The 15,617-nt window shown below is 40.7% G+C and overlaps 1 protein-coding gene across 1 annotated transcript in view; it reads left to right on the plus strand.

Annotated features, from left to right (window-relative positions):
- Positions 1-3,810: 3,810 nt before the first annotated feature.
- The window catches only part of LOC142379822 (F-actin-uncapping protein LRRC16A-like), a 66,770-nt gene continuing 54,963 nt past the window's right edge, over positions 3,811-15,617 (plus strand). The window contains exons 1-2 of the mRNA XM_075465120.1: positions 3,811-4,204; positions 10,712-10,809. Of these exons, the coding sequence (XP_075321235.1) occupies positions 4,165-4,204; positions 10,712-10,809 (138 nt within the window). The 5' untranslated portion in view covers positions 3,811-4,164. The remainder of the gene's footprint in view (positions 4,205-10,711; positions 10,810-15,617) is intronic.

Consider the following 15,617-nt stretch of genomic DNA (forward strand, 5'->3'; position numbering starts at 1 on the left):
CCTGTAGGGGGAGCTCCATAATGGGCTTTTTCAGAAGTTACATTGTATCGCTGTAACTCCTTTGTCTTGCCTGTGTTTATTCTCCTCAGCTGCTATCAGTCACCAGTCACTCTCCCCAAACTGTATAGTCTCCTTGGAGTTTCACAGTCGTGGTTAGATCCTTGCTGTTACAACCTTTCGTTCAGGCGGCAGTCCAAGTTTCCGTCAAGTTCTGGTTAGTTACACCTTTTTTGTCAGTATTTTGGTTTTTCTCTCCAGTTTGGTTGTTGTGATTTCCCGGCTCTGCTACGCTTTTTGTTAAGAAATAAATAAGTTAAGTTCACCATCAACCTCCTTTTGTCCTCTGTTATATGGAAGTTTTTCTGTGCCATCAGAGTTTGAATATGAATTTCTAATATTGAATTTTTACAGCATCAAAATCAGACCAACAGTGTAAAAAATAATCAATTTCTAAAAACAAAAATCAGTGTAAAAAAATTCAACATCTAAAAAAAAATTGGACAGATCAGTTATGTCCACCAATGTGGGTGATGGTGCTTCGGTGAGTGAGTTTACTTTATTTGCCATTTGTGTTAGTAAAATTGAGTAATAGATATTACTAATATTGAGCTGATCTGTCCAATGGAGCGCAACTTGATTGGCTGCCGTTGGATGAATTGAGATAGGGATTGATTGCTTCTCCCTGTTTACCCGGATGTTGAGTCTGGTTCTTTTTCCACTGAATTTTTTTAAGTTTAATTCAGTGGAAAAACTGGATTTTTTTTAGATGTTGAATTTTTTTACACTGTTTTTTGTTTTTAGAAATTGATTTTTTTTTACACTGTTGGTTTTTCAATTTCAAAGTCTGATTTTGATGCTGTAAAAATTCAATATTAGAAATTCGTATTCAAACTCTGATGGCACAGAAAAACTTCCATACTGTTTGTCACACCGCGGTGAAGTCTTGTTTTATTTTGGTGTTTTTGTCTCGTCATTTCCTGTTTTATTCTGATAGGTAACTGTCCTGTTGTTTCAGGTCACTTGCTCTTCCTCATGAGTCTCCGGTCTGATTGTCTTCCCTGATTCCTAATTGTTCCCTTTCCCCCTGCGTCTCCCTTTGTCTTGTGCCAGTGTGTCGTCTTTGCAGCCATAGACCTTGTCTTGATAAATATCCTGCTTATTTCACGTTTTGCGAGTCATAATCCTTTACCCTCATTGCGAGTGATTTTGGTTTGTAATTTTCATAGTTTAATTTCTAAGTTTAGGCTGCCCACCTCTCCAGGTTGGCATCTGTCTCTGAGTGTGTGACCCTGTGCATGTGTGTGTCAACAGGTGCCAACCTGGATGGGTTAAAAGCGGAGGACAAATTTCATGTGTATGCATGTATGCATGACCAATAAATCGGATCTTAATCTTAATCTTAGTTTCATAGCCATTTATGTTATCTCCTTTGGAGTGATTTTTGTTTTGGATATTATAATAAAGTCTGCCCTTCTGCCAACTCTCTGCATCTGAGTCCCCTCTTATGTCCAAGCCTGACACTGTTGGGCTGCGTTCAAGGGCGAAACCATAGTGTAGATATTGGGGGGGTCCAAATTAGAACTGTAGACCATATTCCAGCGGGGGGTCTGGGGGTCCTCCCCCAGAAGATTTTTTATTTCTTAGATGCCATTTCCTGCATTCTAGTGCATTTTAGGGTGACCTGTACAAATCCTAAACCCATGAAATATGTACTGTATAGAACAGTAGAATCAGCCCTTGGTCCAAATGTGAGCCCTTCCCAAAATATTTATATTGAAAATATTGTACAATTTTAATATAGGTGTATTGATAAAGATGTGCTTGTATAGAACATAGTTTTTAAGAAAAGAAAGGAACAGCAAGGGACTGATCTAGGAAAGAAGGAGGACTTTTATATGTCACATAATAGACAAAATATTTGAGGGGACAGATTGGTACTTTCCCAACATTGGGGGGGACGTGTCCCCCTCAATGTCTATGGTGGTTACGCCCCTGGCTGCGTTTGGGTCCTTCATCAACATCTTCCCAACAAATTGTAGCAAAATGTATAGTTTTAGTTTATAATGTGCAGTTCACACACACACCTTTGAGCTGTTGTCGTATTTACTACTTTTCCTCCACAGCGAACAAAATGACATAAAACTTCTGGGCTGAAAATGGAAAGAAAGAAATGCTTAGTAGATATCTGAAAAAAAATGTAAGTAACAATCTGCTCAAATGATATTCTGCCACATTCATATTTTCATGATGTTTGAGATTTTCACCAGCATTTACCAAGCCTTCCATTAACTCACGTTCAGAGTGATGGCTCCTATGCTAAGCTAAAGCGTGTGAGCTGGTCTATTGCTATGTCAAAGTTGACTATGGCGGCGTTCACAGGGCAAAGATATGTGAGGATCACCCGGACCATCCATCACACAAACAACATGGCCATTAGAGAGGTAGTGCCAGTGAGCTTGATATTGATAGATCAGATTTAACATTCATCTAATTTTCGTGTCAATGCTCATCTACTAAATCCATAGGGGAGTATGCAATTCTGCTCACATGTAAAGCTTTTAATGAGCAAGCTCCACTGAATCTTGATGACCTTGCAGTTCTTCATTTTCCCAACAGAGCGCATCACTCTCAGATCGAAGGTTCACTAGTGGTTCCCAGAGTAAACAAAAGTAGAATCGGAGACAGAGCCTTAGGTTATGAGGCTCCTCTCTTGTGGAACCAATTCCCACTTTAAGTTTGGGAAGCAGACACCCTCTCTACTTTTAAAATTTGTCTAGAAACTTTCCTTTTTGATAAAGCTTAGGGCTGAACACCTCCCTTCACTCTGCTGTCGACCAGTTGGTTGACTAAGCTTTACAATTACAGTGAGATTTACTGAAATGTATTTAATTTGACTGAACTGTTTTACAATCATTTGAATGAACTGAACTATAAAGAATTAGACACTGAACTGTATTATTATTGGGTTGAATTGGATTCTGAACTTGGTATTTAACTTGTTCTTTTGTTTTTGTTTTTTTTATATATATAAAATGACCTGAGACAACATTTGTTGCTTATAGGTGTTTTATAAATAGACTGAATTTAATTAGTTCAAAATTTTTGAATCCATCTAGTTGTATTTGTACAAAAAGGTCTTTCTGTGTTTATGTGAAGACAAACCGTGTTTGTCTTTTCTGCTGTTGCTCTGAACCTTGTTTTTTTATTTTTATTTTATAGCAAAGGAGCATCTTATTTAAGGTATTTTTTATTATATAGCTGTTTTGAGTCATGCTGTATCTCATCCTCACGGTTTTTTCCTCTTTGGACAACTAACTGATTATCAAACGGTCACTTCAGGCAGGGGCTCTGGACCAGAGGCCCCCTGACCCCTTGAGTCCCCAGGCCTGTGTCTGTTAATTCCTTTCAATAATCCCTCCAAGAACTCCCACAATACTCCTTTCGGGAATTAGAGTGTATTTGGGCCTAGTATTTATCTTATTTAAATGTAGGCAGGTAGATATCTCAGGGACAGGGTTAGATTTGAACTGGGAGATGTATTAGTATATTGTGTTGCTTCATCTGCGCGGGTATTAGTGCACTCGTTTAACCACGAGAGGTCCCTGTTTCTCTGGATCCGATGGTGCAGCCTGGCTGCTCATTAATATCAGACTGTCACCGCCATCACCACCGCCCCCTCCTGCCACGCCACAACGCCCAGGCATTACAGCGGCTCTCTGGCTGTGGCATCAACGGGCGGGGAGGGGCCCCGCTTCTCTCCATTGGCTGTTACTGTAATGCCAACGGCTTTACGGGAGGTTCCACGGCCACACAGAGGATGTTCGTGAGTGGTGGTGATTTCATCTGCCCGAAGCGCTAGGTTTCAACATGATTTTAAGAAGACTTTAGCTTGGTTTTTGTTTTGTCCTCTCTTCAGCCCACGACCCCTGGACCCTGCGCCGTTTCGACTTCGAAAAGAGATGAGTCCAGATAAACGCGGATATATCGTCTGGACACCGCGAGAGGAGGAGAGGAGAATGTAACCGGGACAAACGCACCGGCTGCGGCTGCGGCACCACCTGACACCTCTCTTCTTCCCTCCTCACAATTCTCTAAAAGAAATTTGAGGCTGCTCGATGTGTTGACTGGATTTCTGCGGTTATTGTGGATATTATCTTAAGCAAAATGAGCGAGGAGGTGTCAGAGGTCCCCAAAGAGCTCCTGGGTAAGACACAAACACAGATTTGTGGCCATGTGTCCCGGCTGGAACAATCACTGGGACCGCTGCTTCAGTACTCCGTGTGCGCTGTATGTGTTTAACTCTCGTGATGCAGCTAGAGACACATCCGTAGTGTTATTGTATTTAGTAATAAGAAACCATTGCCCCTATAGGACCACTTCTTCTAGTCATAGTCGCCACCTCTTTTGTTATTTGAATGGGTTTCCAAATAGATTTTCCCTCAATAAACACGAGATGTAGCTAGTTTGTGCTGGCTTTAAACGCCTCAGCTACATTGAGACTCGAAGCAGTTTCTACATGAATCACTGCCATAAGGTGCACACACTGTTAATGTGATGTGGACTACAGCCTATATAAGGAAGAAAAACCACATAGTTTAGATGTGAGTGGTCAGCCCTGTCCACATAACTCGGAGGATTATTTTCCACACAGAAGCCGTGCTCCAGTCTTGCATCTATGTCCAGGAGTTTAAGCATAGTCTTGTTATCCCTGCTTTCTTGCTTCTCTTCTCTTATTTGTACGAATTGTAGACAAACCTTCCAGTCCTGCGGCTGTAGTGCGGGGTTTCTTTGTTTGGGTAAAGTTATTCAGTGTCTGACACCTCACTGTAATGTTGGCTGAGCCCAAGCTCTTTCTCCTTGTTCAATCCTCACAAGCAAAGATGCTTTTAGTGGATTTGTGAGGTTTATAATCAAGTGTTGTTCAGTCAGGGCAGCTCATAGTGACGCCACAGAACATTTCAGCCAGTCACGGACTGATATCCTTGCACCTTAACACAAATATCATTTGGTTACTTTTTTTGTGTCAGCTGGCAGCTGGTTATGCTCCTATAGTTCTGTAGAGGTGGGAGCTGAACTCAATTAAATTTGATTTATATAGCGTCAAATTACAACAAATGTCATCTCAATACACTTCAAAGATACAATCCAATTCAAGCCAATTAGAATCCAATTCATTGTAATCCAATTAAATCCAATACATTAAATTCCAGTAGCCTAGCTAAGGAAACCAACCCATCCTGAGCGTGCATGAGGTGACTGTGGAAAGGAAAATCTCCCCTTTTAACAGAAAGAAACCTCTGGCAGAACCAGACTCAGGGAGGGCAGCCATCTGCCTCGACCAGCTGGGGTTTGAGAGGACAGGAAAGAAGGGTCAACAAACACCAGACTAGGGATACCTGCTGAGAAAGAGGAACACAAGTTAATGACAACAATAATGTTATATGTACATAGAAAAAAAAAGAGAGGAGAGTGAGCAAAGGTATGTCATAGAAGGTCCCCCAGCAGTCTAGACCTATAGCAGCATAAGTATGGGATGTTTCTGGGTCACATCAGCCACCTCTAACTATAAACTTTGTCAAAAAGGAAAGTTTGAAGCCTAATCTGGCCTGATGGCTGGAGCCTCTGCCTCCCATTCTACTTTTAGAAACTCTGTGAACCACAAGTAAACCTGCAGTCTGAGAGCGAAGTGCTCTGTTTGGAAAAAATTGCACAATGAGATCTTTAAGATATGATGGACCTTGGTCATTAAGAGCTTTATATGTGAGGAGAAGAATCTTAAATTCTATTCTGATTTTAACACGGAGCCAATGAAGAGAAGCTAAAACTGGAGAAATGTGATCTCTCCTGTTAGTTCTCATCAGAACTCTGGCTGCAGCATTTTGGATCAGCTGAAGGCTTTTCAGAGAATGTTTTGGACAGCCCAATAACAAAGAATTGCAGTAGTCCAATCTTGAAGTAACAAGTGCATGGACTAGTTTTTGTGCATCACTCTGTGACAGGATGTTCCTAATTTTGACAGGTGAAAGAAGGCAAAGAAGGTCCTAGAAACCTGTTTTATATGTGCGCCAAAGAAAAAGTACCCTCCTCACTGTAGTACTAGAAGCCAAGGAAATGACACCCAGAGTAACTTTATAGCTAGACAGTTTCTCCCATAAGTGCTCATGTCCAAAGATAACAACTTTAGTTTTGTCTGAATTTAGGAGCACAAAATTCTGAGTCATCCAGGTCTTTATGTCATAAAGACAGCGTGTAGTCTGACCAACCTATTGGTTTCATATGGTTTCATAGATAAGTACAGCTGAGTATCATCAGCATAGCAATGGAAATTTATGCCATATTGTCTAATAATGTTACCTTATGGAAGCATGTATAAACTTAAAAGAACTGGTTCAAGCACAGAACCCTGAGGAACTCCATAACTTACTCTGGTATGCAAGGAAGATTATTAATTTACAAGAACAAACTGGAATCTATCAGATCAATATGACTTAAATCAGCATAATGCAGTTCCTATAATCCCAATAACACGTTGAAACCTTTGTAATAGAATGTTGTGATCAATCGTATGAAATGCAGCACTCAAATAGGACAAGCACAGACACACGTCTGCTATCAGAAGCTAAGAGGAGATCATTGGTAACTTTCACCAGTGCTCTTCTGTGCTATGATGCTTTCTGAATCCTGACTGAAACTGTTCAAACAGATTGTTTCTGTTATTTAAGTTGAGCTGCAACAATATTTTCAAGAACTTTAGACAAAAAAGGGAGATTGGATGTAGGTCGATAATTAGCTAACACTTCTGGATCAAGAGTAGGTTTAAGTTTAGTAAAGGATTATTACAGCAACCTTAAAAGTCTGAGGTACATATCCTGTCAACAAAGACAGATTGATCAAATCCAATATGGAAATGTTGATTAAGGAATAAAATCTCATTGAGTAATCTTGTTGGGATTGGGTCTAAATTACAAGTTTATGGTTTAGAAGAGACTATTGTTGTTGTTAGCTCAGAGAGATCGACTGGATAAAAACTGTTTAAATACAAATCAGATTCTAAAGATACTTCTAAAGCTGCTGTACTTGATGATACATCAGTGATAATGGTGGGAAGGATTCCATTAATCTTCACTCTAATTGAAACAATTTTATTGGTGAAAAAGCTCAAGAAATCAGGTAAAGGAATACATGTCTGAACAGAGCTCGGACTCTTCGTCAGTCTGGCTACAGTGCTGAAAAGAAACCTGAGATTGTTCTAATGGCGCTTTTCCACTAGCTCGCTTCAGCTCGGCTCGGCGCGCTATTGTGTGTTTCCATTAGCACGTAGTACCTGCAACCGGGTAGATTTTCCGTATCACCTCAGCCCTGGTTCCAAGCGGGCCGAAGCGTTACTAAAACGTGATGTCAGCCGACTGCCTTCCACTGATTGGCCGATGAATGTCGTCACTTTTCAATACTGTTTTGTCTGGCGGCCAGGAGTCTTCTCTGGCTCTCTTCTCTTGCCTTCTGTGCGACAAAAAGCCACAGGGTGAGCAGCAACACGAGCGCCTCGATTTCCTCCATGCTATCCTGCTCGTATGTTGTTGTTGTTGTTCTGGTCGCGCAGCCGTGTTACGATGACCCCGCCCACGTTGAGGAGGCACGAAGTATACTCAGTTGTAATGGAAACACAACCGTGCCGAGCCGTGCCGTGCCGAGCTAGTGGAAAAGCGCCATCATTCTCTTCTATCAATGATGAATAGTACGCAGCTCTAGCTTTACGAAAGGCTTACTTATGTTATTAGACTATCTCTCCAAGTTATTTGATACTTTTCTAAGTTAGAGGAATGTCATTTTCTTTCTGGCTTTCTTGCAGTCTGCTTTAACTCATTGGCTGCCAGCCATTTTCAGTTCAGAGACACCCATACTGCCAAGTGTTTTACAGTATTTTGACTGATTTTCCAAGACCCACAGAAAAGTGTGTCTTATGACTATGTACACACCGAAATTACCAAACGAAAGAGTAGACTCTCTTCTTTCATCAGGAAAAAAAAGTTTGTTTCTACCATTTTCAGTCCTTTAGTAATAGACAGTAGAACATAAGTTGGTTCACCAAAAACAGCTGTTTGACCCAAAAAACGGAGAAAACACGCTTTTTCTTTTTTTGTGCAAAGTGGCACTGCTGCCACCTTGCGGGTAATTTTGCCAGTATATTCTCTGTTTAGTGTTTACAAGCCTAAGATTTAGTGACAAACTCCGCTAGATTGTCCCCCAGCCCGCTCCGTTAAAAAACGCAATTGACGTCTATAGACGTCTTTGGCAGTCAGCGTTTTTTTTTAAATTGACGTCTATAGACGTCAATGGCACCGAAAGAGTTAAAGACTTGGCAGAGGATGCAGCCTCATGGTACCCCTCTAGGTCAACTCAGGAACAGAGGCCAGAGGAGTGCTCCACACCAGTGGAATTTATCTTTAACGCTTTTAGCGTGTGATTCATTTTATCTCTTCTGTCTTCTTTGTGCAGAGAGTGCGAGAGATGCAGTTGGGAGGAAGGTAAAGTTGTCAGAGTCAAGCTGGAGTGTTAAAATAAATCCCTTTGGTGTGTTTGAAGTGAGATTTTAGCCTCTTGAAACTATCATGAAGGACACTTTCATCTTGAACTCACGATTTTGCGTATTTATGTTGCTGCTTTATGAAGACCAGGACATCCATTAGAATATAGTTGTAGTTTTATACTATGTTTGGGTATATAGCTGATCCATACTGTTGGTGGTTCAATGGATTTAAAAGTGTCAGTAGGTTACAATATTTTTCCTTTCTTATTGCCATATGAACTATCTAGGTAAGCATAAGGTGAATGCTTTTCAGTCATCCTTTTAAACACATAGTAAACCTAATTATTTTATGGATTAAATGGGACATGCTGAGTGTTTGATCTGTTTCTTTAGGCTTTACATTGTAACTGTCAGACTTTGAGTGAGTTTTTGCATCTAATGTTTGCGTTTTCCCCTCTTCACTAAAAGTTTCCTCAGACGTTATTAATTAATTGACCCCCATTCTGCACTCTTACCAAACAGAGTCTCTTCCGTCATGATACCAAGTCATGGGCTGTTGTCTGGAAGAGTATAGCCAGCCATTGTTTGAAACATTCACTGGTGCCTGTGATTCAGCATCATGAATGATCACTCTTGGCATTCTGACGAGGAATTTCAGGGTAATGCTACTTATTTAGCATTTTCTATGCTAAATTATATGTCGCAAGATATAAAACTTGTGTGAGTTATGTGTTCTGGATTTATTTATCTTTAATAGACTATTTGTGAAGGGGGAATAAGTGTTAAGCAGAAGAAGATGGTTTATATTTGTTTAAATATATGTTGACCATATTCCTCCTCAGCATGTTTCGAAATGTCTTCATAACAGACGCGTGTCAGTGTTCATTACAACTCTCAGCAGGGTTACAATCCGACATCACCAGGAGACATATCTGGACTGGTCTGGGTCAATAAATAGAAGAGTTAGTTTATGGGCTTGTCAATTGTTTGAGCTTTTTACAAGGCCATTGGTCTCTCATTTCTCCCATCTTCCACATGAATCTCCACTGACATTCAAGCTTGTGTGACCTAGCACACGTGCCCCAATTGTCTTATACAAACACAAGACAGCAGGCTAGTAAAAAGAACCCTTCTGTCACAGTTTTAAAACATTGGCAGAAGAAAATGTACATGACAGTCTGTTAGGAAATTTCTTTTAAATGGGACCAAAAAGTGCCCAAGGTCATTAAAACAGACAGGGCCTCATTATTGTGCCGAAACTCACCAGATTCATCTGTACGACACTGACTCTTTTGCTTGAACTGGGGGGAAAGAAATGCTGGAAAACGTGGAATTAAATGTTCCATATTTTCAGCGGAATTTATTTAGGAAGCTTGAGGCAGGCAGATGAGCCATCATGCATGCTACCTAATTATTAGTTTTACTGTGATCTGATGATGGTGTTCGGGAGCCTGTAGGCGGGGATACATGCATGCCAGCACAGATGTACACTCTCAGAATCCCTGCCTGCGTGTGACACACATGTACAGGCTGTTGTGTGTGTGTGTGTGTGTGTGTTTGTGTGTGAGAGAGGCAGAGAGAGGTGAATGAGCAGCATGACGAGGTAGCTGACCCAGTTCTGCTCTTTAAGCCAGTTTTCTGGCTGATGATTCTCCTACAGCGTGTGTGCAATCAGTCTGAACAGAGGACCACACACTCAGCAGACGCTTTATGCATTTGTTTTTACACCTAGTTTACGACGAGCTCAATATTTCATAACTAATTCACGCATTCATTGTTCTTCTTTGACAGGAGTGTGTCAGGATAGGGAACCAGACGAAAGCCAGGCTGAACATGTTAGAGGGTTTTCTCAAATTTTTCTACTTTAATGTGCGCTGTCTGTGTTTGGGTCAGAATAACTGGTGACGGTTTCCCTTTAAATATCCTCAGAAGAAGGGTTCTCGATGATGAAATTACATGAAAACTACAAGAAAGATTATTTTTACATGTTTTCTCAAAAATGGGGTTTGTCAAATATTTCTTGAATTTTTAATTTCTAATTAGCAGATAAAGTAAATTATTTACAGCCGCACCGAACATGTATAAATAATCTTTTACTTCAGTTTGCTTGTGCTGTGTGATACATTCTTCTCTCTTCCTTTCAGCCAGAAGGAGTTAACAATCTTTTCTCTCCCCTTTGTGTAGAGAGTGTGAGAGATGCAGTGGGGAGGAAGGTAAAGTTGTCACTGAGGAAAAGAGTCAAACTGGAGATCAAAGGAGACAAGACGGAAAACAGAGTCCTGGTGAGTAGACTACAGCTGCTTTCAAGCTACTTCGTCATTAAAGAGCGTAAAATGCTCTCGTCCTCTCCCCAGTCTATCTTTTCTTGGGAAGTACATTTTTTCTTGAAGAACGTCATTACTTTTTTTTTTTTACTTAACCTACTCCACACTCTGTCTTTTCGAGGTTCCATTCAGTACTTTGATGGGCGGCCGTGACTCAGTAGTTAGAGTCGGTTAGGGCGGTTCGATTCCCCACTCAAAAGAAAGGTTGAAACTGACAGCTGGAGGGTTTGTCAGTCCACCTCCTTGTTACGGCCGAGGTGCCCTTGAGCAAGGCACCGTGCCCCATGCTCCCCGGGCGCTGTGAATGGCTGCCCACTGCTCCAGGTTGGCATCTGTCTCTACGAGTGTGTGACCTTGTGCATGAGTGTGTCAACAGGTGCCAACCTGGATGGGTTAAAAGCGGAGGAGAATTTCATATGTATGCATGACAATAAATACTTACTTACTTACTTTGATTTTGGGGTGCTTTCCAGCAAATTTGTTAACAACAATAGCATCAATCTGAACATCTCCTGTCTTATTTAGTTGTTTTGTTGGGGTGGAGTTTTTGTAGTGTTAAGACGTTTTTTTTTTGTAAATTGTATGCTTGTGTGAGCTGTTGCACAAGGTGTTAATGGCTAATGATTTTTTGCAGTTTGTTGAATTAGACTCGGGTGCAAAGTAGGCTATACATTTAGCCCCATTTTGTGCTAATAACTGTTTCCATGTGGGAACAGTTTAGCGTTTAGCAGTTCTTGTTTACAGTGTTAACATGTTCAAATTTGACGGGAGGTTTTTGACAAAAAGAGGAAAGACTATGGTTTCCATGGTGTTCAGTAGTATGCGTTTCAAAATAGCTTTTAAAAGCACTTGATTTATTTAAATTCCATAGCTAGCGGCGCTACTATCCTCTAATGTGTAGCAGCATGGCAAACTAAACTTTCTTGCTTAAACTTGTTCCTTTCGTCTTATGCATTATCTTGTTCTTTTAACATTCATATAAAAGTAGCATCTCAACAAATATTGAGCGAGGTAACTCATTCATCCATCATAGCTCTAACTGTATTTAAACACCAGCCCTGTGTGTCTCCGAGTCAGGTGGAAATGGCCATTAACTTTTGGGTACAGGGCAGTAAATCTACCAACTGCTAAATAATTAAATCTTTCTGGAATGAACTAGGCTAGTAAACAGAAGATGGCTAAGACGGAACAGGTCCTTTAGTAAATCAGTGTCTGAGCAAGGTCAGTTAAGTTTGATGATTGAATCTGAAAGCTTTTAGTTGTTGAAGACGTTTACAGTAATATGTGTGGCTCAGTGGAAATGGTGGGAGACATTTACTTTTACAACTCTCTGTGGAATTGGGAGCTTTTAAGTTTTACTGCTCTGTGTGGCATAGACGGTTAGGAAAAAGAAAAATCTTTAAAAGCTTTGTGTGATGGTACATTGTGGAAGTCCTCTCGGAACACAAAAAGAGAGAGGTGAGGATGATTAGCCTCTTTTTGACATCCTCTGTATTCTCTAAATGGTCTGGGATAGAATGCTGAGGGGAGAAGCAGCAGGAAATAATTAATTTCTATGTAAGAAAATTGCACTTGTCAGTTTTAATGAAATAATGATTAATTGGATAAACATTATTACGACTGGAATGTGGAGCCATGAAGATTGTACCTGCACGGATAATGAGCATGGAAGATGAACAGCAATTCATTTTGCATCTCTATGAGGATCTTTCTAGTGAGATACAGTTAAATTCAACCATCTTCTTATGCTTATGTGTTAGTGTGCATTTTAGTAGGCCTGGCTTACAGATTTGGGTGAATGATGTGAATTATCTTTCTGAACAACCCATTTTGGGGAAAGCACTGAGCATATTTACATGACATTAGAAAAACCTGAATTACTGTGTTCGATCAGGGCTTTCAAAGCAGGTATAACACATCCAGATACTCTAATAAAATCCTAATTTTATAACTGCACCAGACTTTAGTTTGTCATCAGACAAAATCAGCATTCGAGTAACTTGGAGACATAAGCCGCATTCCCACTGTAGGAACCTTTGGCAGTTCCTATAACCTTTTCAGGAACGGGGCCATTTTTTCCCGCATTCGCACATACAGGAACTCGGGACTATGTCTCTCAGTTCCTATAACCATTTTAGCTCCTTCTCCGAGGCTGGGTCTTTTCTGGGTTCTATAGGAACACATCTGACGGAGGTGTTTCGGTGGTTGGTAGCCCCTTGTCATGCTGTCACGGCTGAAATGTTTACTCATACGACACAGACACAACCTGCGCCTGTTTAATAAGTTAAACTTACACGTCATCTCCTTTGTCTGCGGCGCTCTGCTCTCCTTCCTTCATGAAACAAAGAAGTATGGCCTGCGCTCGATCCTGACTCTCTCTGTGAGCTCTTCCAGCCTCGATGTTAGATGCCCGATGTGATCGTCCATGATTAATATCACCATCATGCAGACCATGAACACGGTGGCCTCCCCGCTCTCCATATTAGCTTCTTTGTGGTGTTTTTTCTTCTCTCCTTACTTTTCGCGGGTTTTGTTTTGTTGTTGAATGTGGCGCTAAAGTAGCACGTCGCTGTCACAGATGGGTGCACCGCATCAGTCTCTGTCAGGTCCCGACTCATGTGCGAATGGAAACTGAAACAGTTCTCCTGGGGAAGGACGGTTATCAGAACAAAATTCGAGGAGGACCGTTCTTAGAACGGCGTTCTTAGAACTACTCTGTCCGAATGCGGCTATAGTTGCATGATAATCTCCCACAGAGAAAGTTAGAGGTGCGGAATGTCTTGAACATTTCCTCACACAGTTCTCGGTGTTGCAGCATCAGAGATATGTGGGTTAATACCTCAATTCCCCTCCTGTGTGTCTACATTAATTTAAGACGGTTAATGAAAGCATGCAGATCACTACAAGTGCTTGAATGTCAGACTAGTTAGGAAATTAATACTAAAGAAACCCACAGGATAAACAATTCTAAGGTAAATGGGTTATAAATAGGAATACATTGAGGAATGTAGGTGGTTACATGCCATTAGACAAGTGGCATAGTCATTATATATTAGGGGGTGTGATGGTTAGCACCTTCGCCTCACAGCGAGAGGGTTCCTGGTTTGAATGCAGGCTGGGGCCTTTCTGTGTGGAGTTTATGCGTCGGTTCTCTCTGGGTGCTCCGGCTTCCTCTCACCGTCCAAAAACATGCATGTTAGGTTAGTTGGTGACTCTAAAGGGACACTAGGAGTATGTGTGAGCATGTGTGTGGTTGTTTGTCTCATTTGTCTCTGTGTAGCCCTGGGATGGACTGGTGACCTGTCCAGGGAGTACCCTGCCTCTTGCCCAATGACAATAATAAGCTGTTAAATTTCACGTACATTACTTTATAGTAAAAAAAAAACTTAATAAAGTTAATGTTTATTTCATTGACCCCTAGCACCTAAGGCTGTCACTTTTTCTTTGAAGCTTGAAAATGGGACATGGGAAAACTTCTGACAGGAGTACCCCTTTTTTTTCACAATATAACATTGTGAGAATTATAATATTACAGTATGTACTTATTTAGACCATATGTCTACAGCTGGGAATACAGATGAATAGGTCAGACTGTTACAAGTATATTACCTTGTGATCCAACAGAGGGAACTAATTCAGGCCCTGGTACCCTATCAGTAAAATAAGCTAATGTTGCTAACGTTATGTTAGCTTCCTTACTACGAAAATGGAGCAGACTAACAAGCAAACCCATCCTGATAGGACAAACGTGACAGAATAATCTGAGAAGTGATGTTTAGAGGTATTTTGGATTTTGCCCCCTAAAATGTTTAATAACGAACAAATAAATGGCCGTTTGTCAACTTTAAACAAAGCAGTTGTTTTACTCTACAAAAAAAAAAAAACTTTATACTCAACTGCTGATTTACAGCAGAGCCATCACTCATAAGCGAGTCAGTGTCTGGTGTCCTTCATCGTCTGACTGCCTGCTGTTCAGCACAGTCAGTTACAGCTTTTGAATGTATATGCAAAGATAAGCAGTCCATCTCTTTTATTTCATGAGAGCAGTTCCAGGACCTTACGATGGAGCTGCAACTGTAATATAACTGACAGTTAACGTCCTCTGTACTAAGAAGCAAAGAGGAAGTCGCTGTCCATTTTGTAGAAAGCACCAGCAGCACACTGAATAAATTTAATATCTGCTGTGACGTGGCTGTATCTGTCACCATGGACCACATGAGTTCAGAGCATTGTGTCTGTGTGTGTATAGCGGGCAGAGATTATTTAAATACATTAATAGAATTCCATGTTTATTTCAAATTTATTCTAACTCGATTATTGGTGAAAGTGGCAGCCTTGCTTGCAGCAGAAATAACCCAACCTTCTGGTTTTTAACCATCTAATGTCACCCAAAGAGAGAATTTATAGACACTATGAACAGAGTAGCCTATGTTTTCAGGTTTACTGTAGCCATCTTGGTGAGATGTTTACTGCAGCTGTGACTTTAATTCTAAAAAAACATTCAGAGTTGTGGAAGTAAAATATAATTCCAGGAAAACCTGTAAATCTTTCCTTCATAAATTGATGTAGTCAGTTTTAGTGCTTAATTTAAAGTTAACTTGATTTGGTAATGGAAACAATGTCAGTGTGGGAAAGAGACAGAGGCTAGTTGTACACACACACACACGCACACAGCAATGCAAAGAGGTGGGAGTCAGCACTGGGAAGTGAAAAATTCCACTGGACTGGTTGTGGTATTTCATCTAGATGCAGAACAAGAGTTTGTA

The sequence above is a fragment of the Odontesthes bonariensis genome, chromosome 5, assembly GCF_027942865.1.
Source record: "Odontesthes bonariensis isolate fOdoBon6 chromosome 5, fOdoBon6.hap1, whole genome shotgun sequence".
Lineage (NCBI taxonomy): Eukaryota > Metazoa > Chordata > Actinopteri > Atheriniformes > Atherinopsidae > Odontesthes > Odontesthes bonariensis.